Consider the following 21,375-nt stretch of genomic DNA (forward strand, 5'->3'; position numbering starts at 1 on the left):
AGAGCTTGAGGCCCGAGACCTGGTCATAGAAGCCCTAAGGGTGAGTCTGAGCCTACGTCTTCGCTGTGTTCTTGGGTGTTAATGGATTAAACCGAACACAGCAGGCTGCTTTTGTGAAACAACTTCAGATGTGATAATTAGCTGGAATTGGGGTGGAGAATGGAGTTTGTATCTCACTGAATGAGGGATGGTTCAGAATGAATTTCTCATAAAATCTGAGTTGATGGCTTTGTTCCACAGTGAAAGCTGCTGGCCACCGTCTCTGTTTGCTTTGTGTAATTAACCGTAGATAAGCGGCCTCTGTAATTGTCCGTGTTGGATAGGAGCGGGGTGAGCCACTGGTTCACACTTTCTTTCCTGTCAGGAAGACAAACATCACCGTGTTTCCATGGGGTCAACTCAAGTTTTTCTATTCGCTCTATTGAGATATCCCATAATCCCTTGTGTGCCAGAGAGTCTAAACAACATAGAGAATCCACATGACATCAATTGCAAATGCATATTATACTACCAAAATGTAATTTTTTTTTATGTCTTTCATCACGTTAATAAGAGACTGCATGCATGAGACCCTGAAAACTTGCTAAAAAATATTCCAAATATTCTGTGTCTGCTATGTTTAACCTGCGTGGAACTTCATGAATGTAAACCGAATTTCTGACATTTTAGTTCCACGGTTAAACATGTCATTCCATAAAAGATTTTCACAACACGTGTAAAAGTAATTCAACTTGAACATTTGTTGAACCTTTTGTCCAAGTTGCCAGTGCACGAGGAGAGTTTCACAGCACTTGAAGGTTATTTAGAGTTCCAAACCTGTGTTGCACCTGATCATCATCATGTTACTGAGTGCACTGGGTTAAAGGCCTAAACATGTTTCCCGCAGGTCTGCAGAATGGTTTAAAGGGCTGTTAATCACAGGAACTCTCAGAATGCCATGCGGCTGTTCTCACTCAACTGAAAGCAGATACAGTCAGATCCACGTTCACAGCAAACACAGCTCTCCTGTTTGAAAGCTTACATTCTGTTTCTAATTATGTCTTTTTTGGAACGAATTCCAGTCCTGGATTTCATCATAACCATGAGTACACACACACACACACACACACACACCTGCCTGTCACTGACATTGGTTGCTGTTCGTCTTGAGTGACTGCCAAAGGTGAAATTGAAATTTGGGGGTGTAAGTGTCATCCCACAGTGAGTTGAGCCTTTTCTCGTCCACAGTTACTGTTTGTAATGATATATGTCAGTTATTATAGTCATTTAACAGTGTAGGGAGCCATTAAAATTAAAATGGCTGGGTGACATATATTTATTTTACTTTTTGTTATCTTTCTTGTTTACTTCTCAGTAACTCAAGTCTTCCATTTTTTAATTTTTATTTTATTGGCCAATCAGGTGTCATTGTCTGGGACACAGAAGCCAGTCCTTCATATGTAAGATTTGTTTTTGTCCAGAAAGGTTTCAAAATATGGCAAAATTTTGCATTGTTTGTAATGGATTCCTTCTGTTTGCTTTTGGATATGGCTGCAGCCGTTTCTGTAGTTTTGTTTGGCTCATTTGAGTGAACGACGAACGACCAGACATATTGCTGCAAATTCAATTGGAAATGTGGTTGGACTGCATTGTTCGGTTTGTGTCTGTAGAATAAAATGTTCCACATCCTGATGTGGTCTGCTGTGGAGTTTGTCATGTTTAATACCCCAGAGTCTTTGTGTCGTGTCGGATATTTTATTATTAAGTTCTTGTAGCTACTGTGTCCAACATAAGGGCATTTGAAGCAATATTAATTATTTGTACAACCCCAATTCCAATGAAGTTGGGACGTTTTGTAAAATAAAAACAGAATACAATGATTTGCAAATCCTCTTCACCACAAAGACAAGATATTTAATGTTCAAACTGATAAACTTTATTGTTTTTGTGCAAATATTTGCTCATTTTGAAATGGATGCCTGCAACACATTTCAAAAATGTTGGGACAAAAGAACACCTGTTTGGAAACGGGTGAGTGTCATGATTGGGTATAAAAGGAGCATCCACAAAAGGCTCAGCCATTCACAAGCAAAGATGAGGTGAGGATCACTACTTTGTGAACAACTGCGTGAAAAAATAGTTCAACAGTTTAAGAACAATGTTTCTTAACATTTAACCTTTATACATCTGCCTGTTTTTGTCTTGTGCATAATGGTCTTGCATACCCAAGTGCCGTTGCTCACTAAAACAATATTTTACCTCCCACATGCTTATGATATGGCTCATTTTAAAGATCTGGATCTCTAGTTTCTGAAGATGTGTATAAGAACCATGTGAGTGCTACACAACTTTACCTATATCATTTCAAACATGCATAAAAATTTTAGTTTTTATTCTCGAAAAAAAAATAACATGTCAAAAGCTTGGACATACTTTACAGCAGACATTCCTTACTCACTACAATTGTTGTTCATGCTGTTGGCAACAACTGTGTGAAATAACAGGTCTCTAGTCCTAAGCATTTTGCTTCTGTGAGACTTTTTGTGAGAAATAGTCCATTCGGCACAGTTGGTCCAATTTTGTGCCACATTGCCTTATTTGCATTATATGTCTTCTTAGAGCATAAAAAAACCACATTTTCATGTTTTGGTAGCTACAAATGTCAATTCTAGCACTTTTTTTTCAAATATTTATATTTTTGCATTGTGACTATGCATTTTCTAATACCCCACATGCGTTCTGACCTCCGCCTGCCTGTTACACACAGTTATAGCAGCGGCCTCTGGATGCGTGACTACAAGTCCCATATGGAAAGCTTATTTCCTGTTCTACAACCCTACATAGCCCAAATGCTCCACACGTGACTTATTTTTTCGTGCGCTGGTTGGATAACAGGGTTACGCAGTTGTCATTATGGAGCGCTTGTTTTGGTCAAAGGGCTCTGCCGGGTGACTCCGTGCACCGACAACTCCAATCATGGTGCCATTTTGAAGCCAAGAGCAGTAGGAAATCGAGCGTACCGGTCGTAACTCAGTAATGGCGTCAACTGGTGTACAGTAATGCGAAACACGCTTGTTTTTTCTCATCTTTTTTGTTTTTTTTTTACAAATACATGACAAAAATGTACTTTCATGGATTCTTTCTTCAAACAATCTTACTTTATGGAAAATACAACTACATTTTCTTTTTCCATGGATTGTTGCGGACAAAATGAGCATAGTCATGTCCGGATTTGGACTGATACGGACCTTCAGAACACCGGACAAGGTAAGAAGTTCTAAATTATGAATCGTAAATTCATCACAAATGATTGGTTTTTGGCTTTTGTGGTGGATAGTTGACTTTGTTTGGATTATGTGGTCACTTTCTTTGAGGTGTCCTGATTCCAAAGAGGTATAACAAGTTGGAATTGTTTTCATATATACTGTGCAGTTTCAGGCTTAAAAATAAAAAAGGATCTTACCATGTGGGCTCAGAAACACTTAAGAAAACCATTGTCAGTTAACACAGTTCGTCGCTACATCTACAAGTGCAAGTTAAAACTCTACCATGCAAAGCGAAAGCCATACATCAACAACATCCGGAAAGGCCGCCGCCTTCTCTGGGCCTGAGCTCATTTGAAATGGACAGAGACAAAGTGGAAAAGTGTGCTGTGGTCTGATGAGTCCACATTTCATATTGTTTTTGGAAATCATGGACATCGTGTCCTCCGGACAAAAGAGGAAAAAGACCACCCAGATTGTTACCAGTGCAAAGTTCAAGAGCACATGTACACATGTACAGTAGATGGTCTTAGTAAAGGTTTACAGTTTGAATTATAGCTATGAACACCTGGCATTTATAGTAGTTTTTAATATCATTTTAGTGCAATTTACATGTTTTAAAACAGCAAAAATGCTTTGGCTTGCGGCCCCTGGACCCTGGCTTATTTTCCTTTGAAAATCAAATTTGCCAATCTCATCCCTGTATGACAATATGGCTGTCATATGATGCATATTACAGCTGTCACAGGCCGTTCAGATTCGCACGCTGCCCTGCAGCTCTCATGCCGCGTTCACACCGGACGACACGCGAGCGACGGTGCCAAAAGTTTGCTAAAATTCCTATGGAAGGACGCGTTATTGCGCCACAAAAGTTCAAGCCACACAATGCGACGCGATGGACGCGAATGAAGTAATTTTGAGTGATTGCCGCGTTTGTTGCACAATATCGCGTCGTGTTGCCCTCCTCCCCAAGTTGAAAAATTTGAACTTTTTCGTCTGACCAATCAGGGACTGGATATGTAGTGACGTGGAAATGTCTGGACATGCCCTGTCTCTGGCAGCCAGCCTGTGAGCAGGACTTATGTCCCTTTTGTCCTTTATTTCACAATTATGACACAGTTTGAGGGGAGAACGAGCTGCAGCACTGCAGCAGTGGCAGCACCCAGGTTTTTTTCACGTGTGCGTGAACAAATTGTCCGTGAAGATTATTTTATTTATTAAGTACACAGATGTATAATAAAACAAATGGTGACTGGTTTATAACACAATTATGACAGAGTTTGAGGGGAGAGCGAGCAGCAGGAGGTCCTCAAACTGGGGTCCTGGAGAGGCGGAAGTATCGCTGAAAGTGGCCATCATCCAGACACAGCTCCTGCAGCAAATAATGAGCCTCCCCGAATTGGGAACATCTCATGAGGATGTTGTGAACCCAGGGACAGCGCTGCTGGCGACGTTTGTCAGCTTTCCACAACAAATAGAGCACAGCAATTCGCTCCGTGTGATCAAGGTCCGCCATGTTGACTTGACGGTGGGCGGAATGGAAGGTCCTCCTATTTGATGACGCATTGTGGTGAATTTTCACAGGGAAAGCAGAGCGACACACCGGGTGATGGTGGCATGTCCATTGCCAGGCAAGGGATGCGAATTTGTGGCGTCGCGTGTCATCCGGTGTGAAAGTGGCATGAGACGCATGGACTCACAGTGACACACGGTGTTTTCGGTATGATTGCGCAATGTTCATGTCTACGTCACAAAATGAATGTGTGCCACAGATTTTGCAGATTACAATATTTTCTTTGCACACCCCGAACGGGATGCATGGGGGTGCAGTCCAGGACATGTCGGCAGGATTAGATGTGCTTGACCACGGCAAATTTGCCTCAAATGCGATTAAACTCTTTCGAATGCTGTTTTGACACAGTGAGAATATTTAGAACGCAGTCAGATTGCAGTAAGAGTCCACCTCGACTGCCGCACAATATTTTTCTACCTCGACCGCACCTCGACTCTTTTGAACATAATAGGGTTGTGGTGAAGAGAGAGCTGAGCAGGGGGGCAAAGCTCTCGATTTACTGATCGATCTATGTTCCGACCCTGACCTATGGTCATGAGATGTGGCTCATGACCAAAGAACAAGATCGCGAGTACAAGCGGCCAAGATGAGTTTCCTCCGCAGGGTGGCTGGGCGCTCCATTAGAGATAGGGTGAGGAGCTCAGTCACTCGGGAGGAGCTCGGAGTCAAGCCGCTGCTCCTCCACGTGGAAAGGAACCAGCTGAGGTGGCTCGGGCATCTTTTCCGGATGCCCCCTGGACGCCTCGCTGGAGAGGTGTTCCAGGCATGTCCCACCGGGAGGAAGCGCCGGGGAAGACCCAGGACATACTGGAGGGACTATGTCTCTCAGCTGGCTTGGGAACGCCTCGGGGTTCCCCCGGAGTTGCTGGGGGAGGTGTGTGTGGATCGGGAGGTCTGGTCGGCTTTGCTTGAGCTGCTGCCCCCGCAACCTGACCCCAGATGAAGCAGAAGAAAATGGATGGATGGATGGATGGATGTTTGGAATGCACGCAGAATGCTGTCAGAGTGTTTCGATTGTGCCTTGATTTGTCCGATTTGGAGGTCGATTTTCATTCGGACAGCATTTGGGGTCATTCGGCCTCTACTGTGACAGGAGTTTAACTCTTTTAACAGTCTACCTGCTTTGCTGGACTGACATAATTTTCTTCTTTTCATTTACAATTGTCATTCTGGCTGCTAATGTCATCAGTCTTGCTTTTCTTTCTTTCTTTATGGATACAAAGCCTTCACAATACCCGGTGGACATATTTTGGCCTCAGGTAAAAATGAATATAACAAAGGTTTAGGGTGGCTTTGGCCGGTGTTATTAAAGCACTTCTTTCTTTTTGTTTGTTTTTTATTATTATTTGACAGAGATCTGGAAAATGTACATCAGTACAGAGAGTGATTCTCCCTGTCTAAAATATATATATATATTTTTTCTTGACATGTCACAATAGTGGCTCCTGAGGTGGTGAAGCACTTGTTTGTTAATTGCATGTCACCTATGAATGTACATTTAAATATACACTCAACAAAAAATATAAACGCAACACTTTTGGTTTTGCTCCCATTTTGTATGAAATGAACTCAAAGATATAAAACTTTTTCCACATACACAATATCACCATTTCCCTCAAGTATTATCCAGTATATCCAGTCTAAATCTGTGATAGTGAGAACTTCTCCTTTGCTGAGATAATCCATCCCACCTCACAGGTGTGCCATATCAAGATGCTGATTAGACACCATGATTAGTGCACAGGTGTGCCTTAGACTGTCCACAATAAAAGGCCACTCTGAAAGGTGCAGTTTTGTTTTACTGGGGGGGGGGATACCAGTCAGTATCTGGTGTGACCACTATTTGCCTCATGCAGTGCAACACATCTCCTTCGCATAGAGTTGATCAGGTTGTCAATTGTGGCCTGTGGAATGTTGGTCCACTCCTCTTCAATGGCTGTGCGATGTTGCTGGATACTGGCAGGAACTGGTACACGCTGTCGTATACCGCTGCCGGTCCAGAACATCCCAAACATGTCCGGTGAGTATGCCGGCCATTCAAGAACTGGGACATTTTCAGCTTCCAAGAATTGTATACAGATCCTTGCAACATGGGGCCGTGCATTATCCTGCTGCAACATGAGGTGATGTTCTTGGATGTTGGCACAACAATGGGCCTCAGGATCTCCTCACGGTATCTCTGTGCATTCAAAATGCCATCAATAAAATGCACCTGTGTTCTTCATCCATAACAGACGCCTGCCCATACCATAACCCCACCGCCACCATGGGCCACTTGATCCACAACAATGACATTAGAAAACCGCTCACCCACACGAAGCCACACATGCTGTCTGCCATCTGCCCTGAACAGTGTGAACCGGGATTCATCCGTGAAGAGAACACCTCTCCAACGTGCCAAACGCCAGCGAATGTGAGCATTTGCCCACTCAAGTCGGTTACGACGACGAACTGGAGTCAGGTCGAGACCCCGATGAGGACAACGAGCATGCAGATGAGCTTCCCTGAGACGGTTTCTGACAGTTTGTGCAGAAATTCTTTGGTTATGCAAAACGATTGTTTCAACAGCTGTCCGAGTGGCTGGTCTCAGACGATCTTGGAGGTGAACATGCTGGATGTGGAGGTCCTGGGCTGGTGTGGTTACACGTGGTCTGCGGTTGTGAGGCTGGTTGGATGTACTGCCAAATTCTCTGAAACGCCTTTGGAGACGGCTTATGGTAGAGAAATGAACATTCAATACATGAGCAACAGCTCTGGTTGACATTCCTGCTGTCATCATGCCAGTTGCACGCTCCGTCAAATCTTGCGACATCTGTGGCATTGTGCTGTGTGATAAAACTGCACCTTTCAGAGTGGCCTTATATTGTGGGCAGTCTAAGGCACACCTGTGCACTAATCATGGTGTCTAATCAGCATCTTGATATGGCACACCTGTGAGGTGGGATGGATTATCTCAGCAAAGGCGAAGTGCTCACTATCACAGATTTAGACTGGTTTGTGAACAATATTTGAGGGAAATGGTGATATTATGTATGTGGAAAAAGTTTTAGATCGTTGAGTTCATCTCATAGAAAATGGGAGCAAAACCAAAAGTGTTGCATTTATATTTTTGTTGAGTGTATTTCTATAACATACGTGTGTGTGTGTGTGTGTGTATGTATGTATGTGTGTATATATATATATATATATATATATATATATATATATATATATATATATATATAACTATACACACACACAGTGGTCCCTCGTTTATCGCGGGAGTTATCTTCTAAAAAATAGCCCGCGATAGGTGAAATCCGTGAAGTAGTCAGCGTTATTTTTTATAATATTATAGATGTTTTAAGGCTGTAAAACCCCTCACTCTCCTGTGTAAACACTCTCAAAGTTCAAACCTTAGTAGAAAAATAATACCAGTATTATAGAATGAAACCAAAGATCAAAGCCTGTTTTCAGGCCCAAACATTTGTTTGAGAAATAAAAATAGAACGTTTTCCTATAAATAATTATGATGGCTTTTAGAACTAACGAATTTAATTTTAACGATCAACCTACGAGGTTGGACACATAAGAAATTATTAATAGTGACTGACCAGTATTTCACAGTTCCTCTGACCGCACCTCTTCATCCTGGCACCGAGGCGCAGCGAGTTTTTCCACTGAATCACACCTCGGTGCAGGTGTCTTTTTCCGAGTGAAGAACACAGTTATGGGTAGTTGTTGGCGCTCTTTTTTTCTTCTGGGTGAGAAGATTCTTTAAAACAGACACACGCAGAACACAATGCGCGTGCTCTTTTTTCGCTCATTGCCTCCGGTGTTACCGTTGCGGGACAGATGCGGGACCCGCAAAGAATCCAAGTCATTACAAAGAAACAAACTTGTCTCAGTGGCCACAGAGCTCTGCGGCTGCGGTTACCGAGACCATGCAGCACTGCTGAATTCTATCCTTGCGGGCTGCTGGAGCACTCTGCATCAAAACAGCGAGCGTAGTCTCTGGACCTGTTGCCAGATTTTGGCTGCAACTCAGCACAGCAGACAGTGGGGCGGTGTGAGTGGCCCGCTGCAGCGCTTACAGAGCCCGCAGACTTGGTAAGCGCATCGGAGGCAGTGAGAGCAATCGTGGTGATGCCGACCAACCTGCCTGATGAGGACACAGAACACAATGCGCTGTTAAAAAAAAGTATGCAAAATTGCACTAAAAAATATCTGCGAAACTGCGAGGCCGTGAAAGGTGAACCGCGATTTTTTATATATATACGAGGTCTGTCCAAAAAGTATCAGACCTTTTTATTTTTTTCAAAAACCATATGGATTTGAATCATGTGTGCTTGCATGAGCCAACCTTGAACCTTCATGCGCATGCGTGATTTTTTTCACGCCTGTCTGTTGCGTCATTCGCCTGTGAGCAGGCTTTGTGTGAGCACTGGTCCACCCCCCTCGTTGGATTTTCATTGCGAGGTGGAACCATTTGGAGCTTCGTTGCATCAAATTTTCAGGAAACTGAGAGACAGCCAGGTGGAAACCATTCGGAAGATTCAGACGGCTTTCGGTGACGATAGTATGGGCATCACACAGATTAAGGAGTGTTACAACCGGTTTAAAGATGGCGCACAATGGCGGAGGGTGCGCCGCGCTCCGAGCGGCCATCGACAGGCTGAAACGACCAGATCATTTCCAAAGTGAACGCTGTGTTGATCCAGGACGTTGTCTGACTACCAGAGAAATTGCAGAAGAGGTGGACATCAACACTTTTTCGGCACATTCCACTGTTACAGGAGATTTTGTAATGAAAGACGTGCAGAAGTTGGAAGTCTTACAGGACATGTTGTGACATGTCCAACTCTTACACAATTCCTCGGATATTCACTCGACTGAAAAGCCACCGAAAGCCGTCTGAATCTTCCGAATGGTTTCCACCTGGCTGTCTCTCACAGTTTCTGGAAAAATTTGATTCAGCGCTGCTCCAATTGTTCAGACATTTTCCTCGTTGGATTTTCCAATGAAAATCCAACGAGGAGGGAGGACCAGTGCTCACTGAAAGCCTACTCACAGGCGAATGACGCAACCTACAGGTGTGAAAAAACTCACGCATGCACATGAAGGTTGAAGGTTGGCTCATGCAAGCACACGTGATTCAAATCCATAAGGTTTTTGAAATAAATAAAAAGGTCTGATACTTTTTGGACAGACCTTGTATATATGCATGCAGTGGTGGGCACAGATAACCAAAAAATTAACTTCGATAACAGATAATTGAAAAGTTATCTTCGATAAAAATAAACCACCCGAAAATGTCCTGCACTAATTCTGAGGTTTTGTAACAAATACAGGCAAAGGATTCTGGGTAAAAGTGCCTCTGCTAAATAGTGATTGGTTCAGTTATTCATTATGTAAACCAACACGTTAATGTGACGTCTGTTGGTGTTTACAGATAAATGTAATCTTTATTTGTCAAAAAAAAAAAAAAGTTATTTGCAAAGCCAGAAAGTTGATTTGACAATCATCTGATATAACCTGACGCTTAGTACTTAGGGCGAATACTGCCATGAACACCACTGGCCAATAGATGGCAGTAGAGGCCTTGAAAACAAAATTCCAGATAATCCCTGTCTGCTACATTTAAAATGTGTGGAATTTAACAAACACAAATACAGTAACAATGTCTATAAACCCAGAGAATATATTCACTAGAGTTTTAGGCACTAGAGTTTAATGCTGTTGTCCGTGGAGCCTGAACAGAGTGTCTGAAATGCATTTGTCCTGTCGTGAATGTACTGAGATTACATCATCCTACCCATAATGCACTGAGCACAGCATGTGCTCACAAAACCTTAAAAATTAGGACATTACTTTAAAACTAAAACATATATCTGATATTTTCACTTTATAAAACTTCAGACATGACAGTAATTTTAAATAACTTGTCCAAAATTAGTTTGGTTAAAATTTGAACCATAAGTTTAAAATGTATGCCTCTGGATGACTTAGGTGATATTGCCAGCATATCGATATGGTGTTAAAGGAAATGATTTTTTTTTTTTATGTATGTATGCCTCTTTCCATGACAAAAACTCCTGTAACAGTGGAATGTGCCATTCATTTCCAAACTGGACGCTGTGTTTTATCCGAGACATCGTCTGACTAGGACAGGAATTGTGAAAAGACGTGGACATCAGCACTTTTTGGGCACATTGAGACAGACGTGCGGAGGAATTCCGCACGTCGCGGCGGTGCCGCATGGCGCAAAGCAACGCCATGATGAAGCCTCACAGGACATGTTCTGGCATGTCCAGGCACATCCACAATTTCTCGGATAATCACTCCATGGAAAAACCACTGACAGCTGTCTGAACGCCATCTCAAAGCCGTCCTGTGAGACCAAAACAGAGGTGGTTTTGTCTCGCTCCAGTAGCGAATCCATCGTGATGCGCGAAGCCTCCGCTCGGCTTTCCATGACAAAATCTCTTGTTAAAAGTGAAATCTGCCGGAAAATGGTTGATGTCCAGCTCTTGTGACAACCAGAGAAATGGCACACGATGGTCACGGACCCAGACAGCCATCCGTTTAGAAATGAAATGGTCGTTTAGCCTGTCGATGACGGCTTCGGAGCGCGGCGCGCCCCACAGCCGCTGGGGGCCGTCCTTAAAGCGACAGTAACACTCCTTATTCTCTACAAAGCCCGGAACATTTTCACCGAAAGCCATACATTTTTCTAATGGTTTCCAGCTGCCAGTCTCTAACAGTTTCTGAAAAAATTCTGATGGAAAAAAAGTCGGAAACATTCCGCCATTTCCTGGCAATGAAACAACGACGAGGGGGCTGGACCACTCTTCACTAAAAGCCTGCTCACAGGCGAATGACGCAACCGACAGGCGTGAAAAAACTCACGCATGCGCACGAAGGTTCAAGCTTGTCTGACGCAATCGCACGTGATTCAAATCCATATGGTTTTTGAAAGAAATAATAAGGTCGTATACTTTTCTAATAAACCTTGTATATGTATATATATATATATGTATGTATATATATATATATATATATATACATATATATGTATGTATATGTACAGTGGTGGGCACAGATAACCAAAAAATTAACTTCCATAACAGATAATCAGATAACTGAAAAGTTATCTTCGATAAAGATAAAACAATAAACCACCCAAAAATGTATCGGAAGTTACAGATAACCTATAACAGATAAATTCCAATATTATCGCTGGCACATTTACAACTACTAGTAAAACAAATTTAATAGCTTCTAATAATATTAAAAATAACAACAGACACAAACAATAAGACCACACTTTTTTCTTTCAACAGTCTGCCCCTGCTGTAAGCTCTTGTTTACTACAGCGCTCTGAGCACAGAGGCACCCCGAGACCCAAACAATGAGACCACACTTTTTTCTTTCAACATTCGGCCCCCTGCTGGAAGCTCTTGTTTATTACAGCCCTCCCAACACAGAGACATCCTGAGAGCAGCCGTAAAGCCAGCTCTCTACCAGTGACAAAGCTCTGGTCATGCGGCGGTCTTGAAAAATAAAGTCATATTGAGTTATAGTGTTGATTTATAAATAACATTAATACCGATAGAATAACTCCATTAATGTCAATTCTGTCATTTGTACAAAGTTAAAATATATATATTTTAATGTTGAATAATGCACTAATTCTGACGTTTTGTAACAAAGAGACAGATCGCAAAGGATTCTGGGTAAACGTGCTTCTGCTAAACACTGATTGGTTCAGTCATTCATTATGTAAACCAACATGTTAATGTGACATCTGTCGTGTGTTGGTGTTTAAATGTGCTTTTGTAAAATATTCCATTTTTTTATTTGTAAAAACAGGCATTTTTACGGAGCCCTGGAAGTGTCATCGCAAAATGTTTTGCATGTGGAGAGAATGTGCGCATGTTTGCGCTCATTCTCTCCACATTCTCTCTTTACAACATTAATTTGATGTTGTAAAACGTGCTTTACAGTGTGCAAGATGATTTTTCATGCAGGAATTTTTTGGACCAAGTTTCAGGTTAATCGTGCGTCCTGCATTGTGTAGTGTACATGGAGTATCAAGCTGCGGTCAACATCTGACAACCACCTCCTGATCGCCGATCGTATGGTCGAATGAGAATCAAACCTGTTTGATATATTATTGTGGTCGGCCGTCGTGAGGTTATCCTGCTGCTGAAAGCTACAAGCAGCATCCAACCGTTCGCACTGTGCCTGTGCAAACACTGCAGAGCTGTCTTGTAATATTATTATTATTATTATTATTATTATTTTGCAGTTGTTTTGTTTTTAAACTTCATTTGTAAAAAACAAAGCCATTTGCAAAGCAAAAAAGTTGATTTGACAATCATCTGACATAACCGGGGTCAAAATAAATAGAACACTGCCATCTACTGGTTCCCAGACACTGCCATGAACACTACTGGCCAGTAGATGCTAGATGGCAGTAGAGGCTTTCAAAACAAATTCTAGATAATCCCTGTCAGCTCACATTTAAAATGCATGGAATTTGGCAAATGCAATTAAAAAATCGGCTGTAAACGCAGAGAATATATTCAAGAGAGTTTTAGGCACTAGAGTTTAATGCTGTTGTCCGTGGAGCCTGAACAGAGTGTCTGAAATGCATTTGTCCTGTTGTGACGTACTAAGATTACATCATCCTACCCAAAATGCACTGCGGGGCAGAGCATGTGCTCACAAAACCTTAAAAATTAGCACATTACTTTAAAACTAAAACATATATCTGATATTTTTACTTTATGAAACTTCAGACATGACAATAATTTTAAATAACTTGTCCAAAATTAGTTCGGTTAAAATTTGAACCATAAGTTAAAAATGTATGCCTCTGGATGACTTAGGTCATATTGCGAGCATATCGGTATGGTGTTAAAGGAATTTTTTTTTTCTTTTTCCTTTTGAGCTGTTTTTCCTTTGTTTGCTGAGGATTGAGATGCTTTTTATACAAACAGTTCTCTTCTGTTTGCAAAGGTTATAACTATGCGTCTGTTACAAAACTTTTAACAGGTGGGTTCTGAACTATTTTTAAAAATGCTTGTCACTGTTCAGCTTTGTTTATTTTGTTTATCGGTTTAAAAGTTATCGGATAAAAATTAATTGGAAGATAATTGGTCCGATAATGGTTTTTAAAGTTATCTAAAAAGATAATCCGATACTGAAAACATTATCTTCGATAATTATCTGTTATCGGATTATCGGAAGTGTGTTTTTCATTGTTCAGGAATGGCTCAGAGACTGGCCCTTTGCTTTCTCAAAATTTTTTCAGAAACTGTGAGGCACTGTGGACACCATTCGAGAAATTCAGACAGTTTTCGGTGAAAATTTTAACGGCTGATGAGAGATTATGGAGTGTTACTGTCACTTTAAGGACTCCCCACGGAGCCGCAGGACGCGCCGCGCTCCGAGCCGCCGTCGCCAGCCTGTTTCAAGCTGAAAACATCCAAATTTAAGCCTCTGTTGACCCAGGACGTCGTGAGAGAACAGAGAAGTTTCAGAAGAGCTCGGGATCAGCAGTTTATCCGGACATTCCACTGTTAAAGGACATTTTGTAATGAAAGACGTGCGGACAGTTTTGTGCATCGGCACCCATCCGCTCATGGCGCGGCGCCACAGCAAAACACCTCCGTGTTGATAACCATTCATAAGATTCAGGCGGTTTTCGATGGCTTTCAGTCGAGTGAGTATCCGAGAAATTGTTTAACAGCTGGGCATGTTCAAACTTGTCCTGTAATGCTTCCAACAGAGGTGTTTTGCTGTGGCTCCGCGCGATGAGCGGCTGGGTGCCGACGTGCTAATCCGTCCGCACGTCTTTCATTACAAAATCTCCTTTAACAGTGGAATGTCCAGATAAACTGCTGATCCTGAGCTCTTCTGAGACTTCTCTGTTCTCTCACGATGTCCTGGGTCAACAGAGGTTTAAATTTGTAAGCTTTCAGCTCGAAACAGGCAGACGACAGCGGCTCGGGGCGCGGCGTGCCCTGCGGCTCCATGGGAAGTCCTTAAAGCGACAGTAACACTCCATAATCTCTCATCAGCCGTTAAAATTTTCACCGAATTTCTCGAATGGTGTCCACTCGGATGTGTCTCACAGTTTTTGAAAAAAGTTTGATCAAGCAAAGTGGCATTCTCTGAGCTATTCCTGAACAATGGAAAAAAAAGACGAGAGGGGTGGACCAGTGCTCACTCAAAGCCTGCCCACAGGCGAATGACGCAACCGACAGGCGTGGAAAAACTCAGGCATGCGCACGAGGGTTCAAGGTTGGCTGATGTAATCGCACGTGATTCAAATCCATATAGTTTTTGAAAAAAATAAAAAGGACCGTTACTTTATTGACAGACCTCGTATATATAGTAGTCATCCACCTCTACCTCTCAAAAGTTACAAATGGTCTCTTGCAGCCACATGAAACCAAGGTGTCCTGCTCCAGCTGCAGGGGTTCTCAAAACTGATGCACCTATGTGCTGGAACATACACAGAGAAAAGTGCCACATGGCCAGAATGTCATTCCAGTGCAAGTGATACTCCTCATGTGATTCTCCCTAATGGAGCTATTCCACGAAGCTCTGTTCCTTCCTGTTTAATCTCGAATAGCAAATCAGGTCACACTTTAAAGGATCATCATAACCTCTTGATTCATCTTTGTCAATCTTCAGCAAACTTGGTGTATGCAGAAGAAGTTATAGTCATCATCTGCAACAGTTTTGAAATCCACATGAAATTTTTCAGCTGTGAAAAAAATTCTGCCCAATTTGCCAAATCATCGGTAGCTTGTGGTAACTTCCGGGTGTTTGTAGTCTTAATAGCTTCAGTCTTGTTCCAATGTCTTGAAACAGGGTATTCCTCATGAGTACAGTTTGAAACTTGTTTGATTGTGCTATTTTTTCGCATGCTACCTTCTCTCTTGACATTTGTTTCCGTCATCTCTGCCTCAGCCTGAGAAAACAATTAGCTGAATTTTTGTCATGTGAATGTTGTCTGCTGAGTCACTCAGAGCTTCTTTAAGGCATGCAGGTGTTTTAGGTTTCAACAGAATCTTGACTGAGCAAATGGCCTCTTTTTGGCTAATTTCTAAATGATGCAATAGTGAACACAGCAGCAACCAAACATTTTATCTTCATCACATCCCCAATGTTTCCATGAAGCAGTGAGTGGGTTAATGCTGTCTGAGATTAAGTCACAGGCTGTGCTACACCTTCAAGACCTTTATTTGGTGATAAACTGAACCTCTGAGGTTTCTTTGTGATTACACTTACAGTGCCCTCCAAAAGTATTCAGCCCCTTGGTATTTCACACATTTTAATTTATTTATGCCATTTCAAATACAAAACGTAAATCAGTCTGGATGGTATCCATGTGACCCTCAACTTTAACAAGATTCTCAATACCTGCACTGGCCACACAGCCCCACAGCATGATGGAACCACCTCCAAATTTTACTGTAGCTAGCAAGTGTTTTTCTTGGAATGCTGTGTTCTTTTTCAGCCATGCATAGTGCCCCTTGTTATGTCCAAATAACTCAATTTTAGTTTCATCAGTCCACAGCACCTTATTCCAAAATGAAGCTGGCTTGTCCAAATGTGCTTTAGCATACCTCAAGTGACTCTGTTTGTGGCGTGTATGCAGAAAAGGCTTCCTCTGCATTACAGCATCATACAGCATCTCTTTGTGCAAAGTGCGCTGTATAGTTGAATGATACACAGAGACACTATCTGCAGCAAGATCATGTTGTAGGTCTTTCGAGCAGGTCTGTGGGTTGACTATGACTGTTCTCACCATTCTTCACTTCAGCTTATCTGAGATTTTTCTTGGCCTGCCACTTCAGGCCTTAGCTAGTACTGTACCTGCAGTCTTCCATTTCCTCACTATGTTCCACACATTGGAAACTGACAGCTGAAATCTCTGAGATAGCTTTTTGTATCCTTCCCCTAAACCATGATGTTGAGCAGTCTTTGCTTTAAGGTCATTTGAGAGTTGTTTAGAGGCTCCCATGTTGCCACTCATTAGAAGAGATGCAAAGAAGGGAAACATTTGCAAATGGCCACCTTAAATACCCTTTCTCATAATTGGATTCACCTGTGTAAGGAGGTCAAGGGTCAATGAGCAGAGGCATCATGTGTAATTCAGGCCCATTGTCGGGCTAAACGCATCTATGTTTGAATGCAGAGGATTGTAGATATCCTTCCACTCAGTGTTATAGGGCTCTGTGGCTTTACAGCAGCAGCGGAGGTGGGGAGACCCGCGGCCGCTCAGTGAGAACAGAGACTAGATCTGAGTCACCAACAGGGTTGGGTAGGATTAATTTGAAATGTAATCCAAAAGTAATCAGATTACAAGTAATCCAAATGTATGTACATACATACATGTAATCCACATGTATTCCTTCAAAGTAATCCTCCCCAACCTTGGTCACCGAACACCAGAAAGTCTCCAGTGACACCGGGAAAAGTACCTAGATTTGTCGCTAGTCACTTTTGAGAAAATAAGTCATTGAGAGGGTTTGGAAAGTCGCCAGATTTAGTGAGAAAGTCACCAAGTTGGAAACACTGGCCGGAAGAGCAGTCAGCTAGAGCGGGGAGGGAGAGAGAGAGTGACTGTTCACGTGTGTGACTTTCATCACTACAGCAACCGATGTGGATTAGATGGTAGATGAGGACTGCAGTGTGGACACAAAAATCAGACCTGCTTGCTTGCTATATATAAAATGTGGACAATCAGTGAGATCAGATTAGAATCAGATATGCATTAAATCCGATTTGAACAGTCAATCTGAAGAGTGCCTAAGATTTCCTTAGCTTAAAATGATCATTTTACCTTGAAAACTAAGAAGGATATAGTTGATTAACTGTTGGTGCTGTTGCCATTCAAAAATAGGAAGTGTTGCCATGGAAACAGTAAAATGTTAAATAATGGGAATGAGTGTTTTCTTGGGTGCATTCTGTTATTTTTTTTCTCAGCACTTCCTGGCAAACATTTTGGTACCTAAATGATTGTGGAGGTGTCCACTGGTGGGCAGTGTCTGTCCAACCAAACCTTTGAAATCAGCCTTCAAGGTGCTGGAACACAAGGATCCAACTTGTTCTGTTCCAGATATGCGCCACCTGAGATGGAGTCAACGAGTGAACGATGGGACATATGAGAGAGAGAGGAACAAGATGCAAAAAGGGGACAATTAAAATCCTCAGACTAGCAGGGATGGAGAGCGAGAAAAGGGAAAGAGACGAGGGCTGCTCTTGTCACTGAGAAAGTGGGGCATTGTGACAAAAATGATAAACAGACTTCCCTATGGACGTCCTTCTATCAGCGCTGTGAAGTTAGCAGCATTATTCACACAGCACATAACCTGAACACTCACCCACTGAACTGTCAGCTGGGGCACTTTTTGTGCCAATCTTCCACTCGGAGCTAAATCCCCTCTGTGTTGCCTTACCAATCCCAGCAAATGCCACGGTTTGGCACCGGTACAGTGATTGCTCGGGTGTTATTAAAGGAGACCTGCATTGAAAAAAAGGCAGTCAGATTTTTTGAACAAAAAATGACTTACATTTACACATGAGATCCTTCTGAATGTAGTAAAGTAAATCTGCAAGCCCAGATCTTCAATTCAACGGAGAAATCTTCATTTAAAAATGACAAATTTACAGCTAACATTTAGCCCTCCGCAAATTGTCCCTCTCATCATGGACGCTGCTGAGACGTCACGGACAAGACCCTCTCCCAGCATGCATTGCGCCAATTGTAATTTGTGGATTTACGTCAGTTTGCATCTGCACCTTGTTCTTGTCTTATACGGAAGGATCTACTTTTTTTAAAACTTCATATTGTCTTGCGGCACGTTTGGTGAGTACACATTTCTTTTATTTGTGCTTGAAATTATTTTGGGGGACTTTTTCATACGCCCGTTTGATTGAGTGGTGTCGCAATGAAAATCTACTGTCTTTCGCCTCCGGTACCATCGCGGGATATGGAGGCGAGACCCGCAAAGAATCCCAGTCATTAAAAATATATAAACCTCTCTCAGCGTCCATGGAGCTCTGGGGCTCCGATTGCCGAGACGTGCGGTGCTGTGGATTTTGCAGCAAGAAGTCTGTCCTTGCAGCAACAGGTGTACCGGCCGCTTCACATTAAAACAGCGAGCGTAATCTCAGGACTTGTGCCAAGTGTGCTGCAGCTCCATTCAGTAGACAGAGAGGTGATGCCTGCTGCAAAGCAGACATGGGCGGTGTGAGTGGCCCGCGTCGGCGGTTAACGAGCTCGTTAACGAGCCCGCAGACTTAATAAGCACAGCGGAGGCAGAGAGCGGGAGAGGAAGAACGGTGCCCGCTGTCGATGTCGTTGCTGATCTGAGAACACAGATCTGTATCTCACATTCATTGCAGCTTACTTTTGGATGTTGAAACCAGGACGTGTATAAGTAACATTACTAACAGATAAAATCAATTTCAATGCGGGATCGGACTGAAGGCGGGAGCGCGTCGTCTTGTCCCTGACGTCATGGAAATGATACGGATGTACAAACTGTTTTCACAGAGGGCTAAATTTTAGCTGCAAATTTGTCATTTTTAAACGAAGATTTCTCCGCTGAATTACAAATTTGGGCTTACAGATTTACTTTACTGCATTCACAAGGGTCTTATAAATACATATCAGCTATTTCTTTCTGAAATCTGACCACATTTATTTCAATGCAGGTCTACTTTAAGAGGCTTCGGGCCCATGTTTAATTAGCTTGTGGTTAAAGCAGGCTAACCTGCCGTATCAGGTTTTTCATCCTGGAGCAACGAAAGGAGGCTGTAAGCAGATGAGACAAACAGTAGCCATCTGTAATTCCTCACAAGGAATAATTTTTGATTTTTCTTCCAGTGCTGAATTTTTAAAAAGATTGTGCCACTTTCACTACTGTAAGAACCAGACAGAATTTAAAATTACACTGAAATAGAAAATTTGTCAGATTCCCATGTCCTCAATTGAAATTAACTTTTATTCACTGTTACATGGTTTTTTTCTTTTTCTTTAAATAACCCATTTGTATTTTTGTTTAAATATGAATTTTATTTTCTGATGTATAAGTCGCAGGGTTTTGATATTTGTTTTTTTGCTTTTACTAGTTTGGGGTGTCCTGCGTAGGGTTGGGTATCAAATGCTGGATCCTGTTAAGAATCGTTAAATGAGTCGATCCACTGAAATCAATAGCCTTTTTGCTTAACAATTCCCTTATTTGTCCTTCAGTTCAGTTCACGACTGTTGTTTTTGAGGGTGTTTATCAGGAAAATGATCATTTCTCTATGTTGATTGCGGACCCGCTGCAGAAGACCCTCTGCTTGAAGCTTGAAGCAACAAAGTATTTCTGCAACCTACTGCTTCGCTGGTTCTCTGCTTCGCTGCTTTTCAGAAGAGGCAAGTCCGCAATTTCTTCATTAACCCCATCAACATGAGTCACCTCTGTGGGGATTAAAGTCACTAACTGGGACGAGAATTGTCCTCCGTCCCATTCCTGTTTTGTGGGACTATGTGCTTTTGTGTGTGTGTGGGGGGGACCCCTCAAACAGTCCGCAGCAAAACTGGGTCTGAGTCGTCACTTTGTGTTCCAACATGACAACGACCCAAAACATACGTCGGTGGTGAAGAACCACCTCCAGAACAAAGTAAACGTTGCTGACTGGCCTGCACGAAGCCCCAACTTGAATCCCATTGAAAACCTTGGGGGGGAACTGAAGACTGCTCTGTTAAAAATGCTCATTATTTATTTTCATGGGAAAATTTTTGAAGAAAACGTTATATTTCATAGCAGTGCTAAGAATTTTGTCCTCGTCCGCTGTGACATATATAATGAAAAATCCTGTGTGTTTTTAATAAGAAGAATTATAATCACTATTTTAATGAAAAAAAAGAAACATGCTTATTTAGGGTCTGTTCCTTTGTCTGTCCCTGACCAAGGCAGCGTCTCTACATCTACAGTTGGTCCCCGGGTGCCAGACTGTGGCTGCCCACTGTTCCTAGTGGTTGGATTGTGTCTAACTGCAATCAGGATAATTAAATGCAGGCGACACATTTCATTGCACATATGTACAATGACAATAAAGGTCATTATTATTATTGTTATTATTATTATTTTGGAGTCAAATCACTAAACAAAATAAACTGAAATAATACATAAATAAATGACAATAAAAAAAAATGCTATAAGATGGAAAAAACCCTCAAATTAAAGTTTTTATAATACAGTTTAATAATCTGGAAAATATGATTTTTTTTTTCCATCAGATAAAAATAAAAAATGTATAACAGTTTGCAATTTTTAATGTGATTTTTTTTTGTGGGTTTCTGTGTAGGCTCTCAGTTGTCCAGGTGGTTTCCATAGTAGAGAAGCTTGAATCTTTGACTGGACTGGGTTGCTTAACGCGAGGACGTTTCGCTTCAAATCGCAGAAGCTTCCTCACTTAAAATTCTTGCTCTGATAGTCTGACTTCTGTCTCACTCTTGTAGAGAAGAATAAAACAGAAGCCAACAACAGCTGGAGTTTTAAACCT

General features: G+C 42.0%; 1 protein-coding gene across 1 annotated transcript in view; it reads left to right on the forward strand.

The window, feature by feature from the left end:
• The window catches only part of cttnbp2 (cortactin binding protein 2), a 420,592-nt gene that overhangs the window by 44,570 nt on the left and 354,647 nt on the right, over positions 1-21,375 (forward strand). The window contains exon 2 of the mRNA XM_034175732.1: positions 1-40. This exon is cut by the window's left edge and continues 68 nt beyond it. Within this exon, the coding sequence (XP_034031623.1) occupies positions 1-40 (40 nt within the window). The remainder of the gene's footprint in view (positions 41-21,375) is intronic.

Source organism: Thalassophryne amazonica, chromosome 8 (genome assembly GCF_902500255.1).
Source record: "Thalassophryne amazonica chromosome 8, fThaAma1.1, whole genome shotgun sequence".
In the NCBI taxonomy this organism is placed as follows: domain Eukaryota; kingdom Metazoa; phylum Chordata; class Actinopteri; order Batrachoidiformes; family Batrachoididae; genus Thalassophryne; species Thalassophryne amazonica.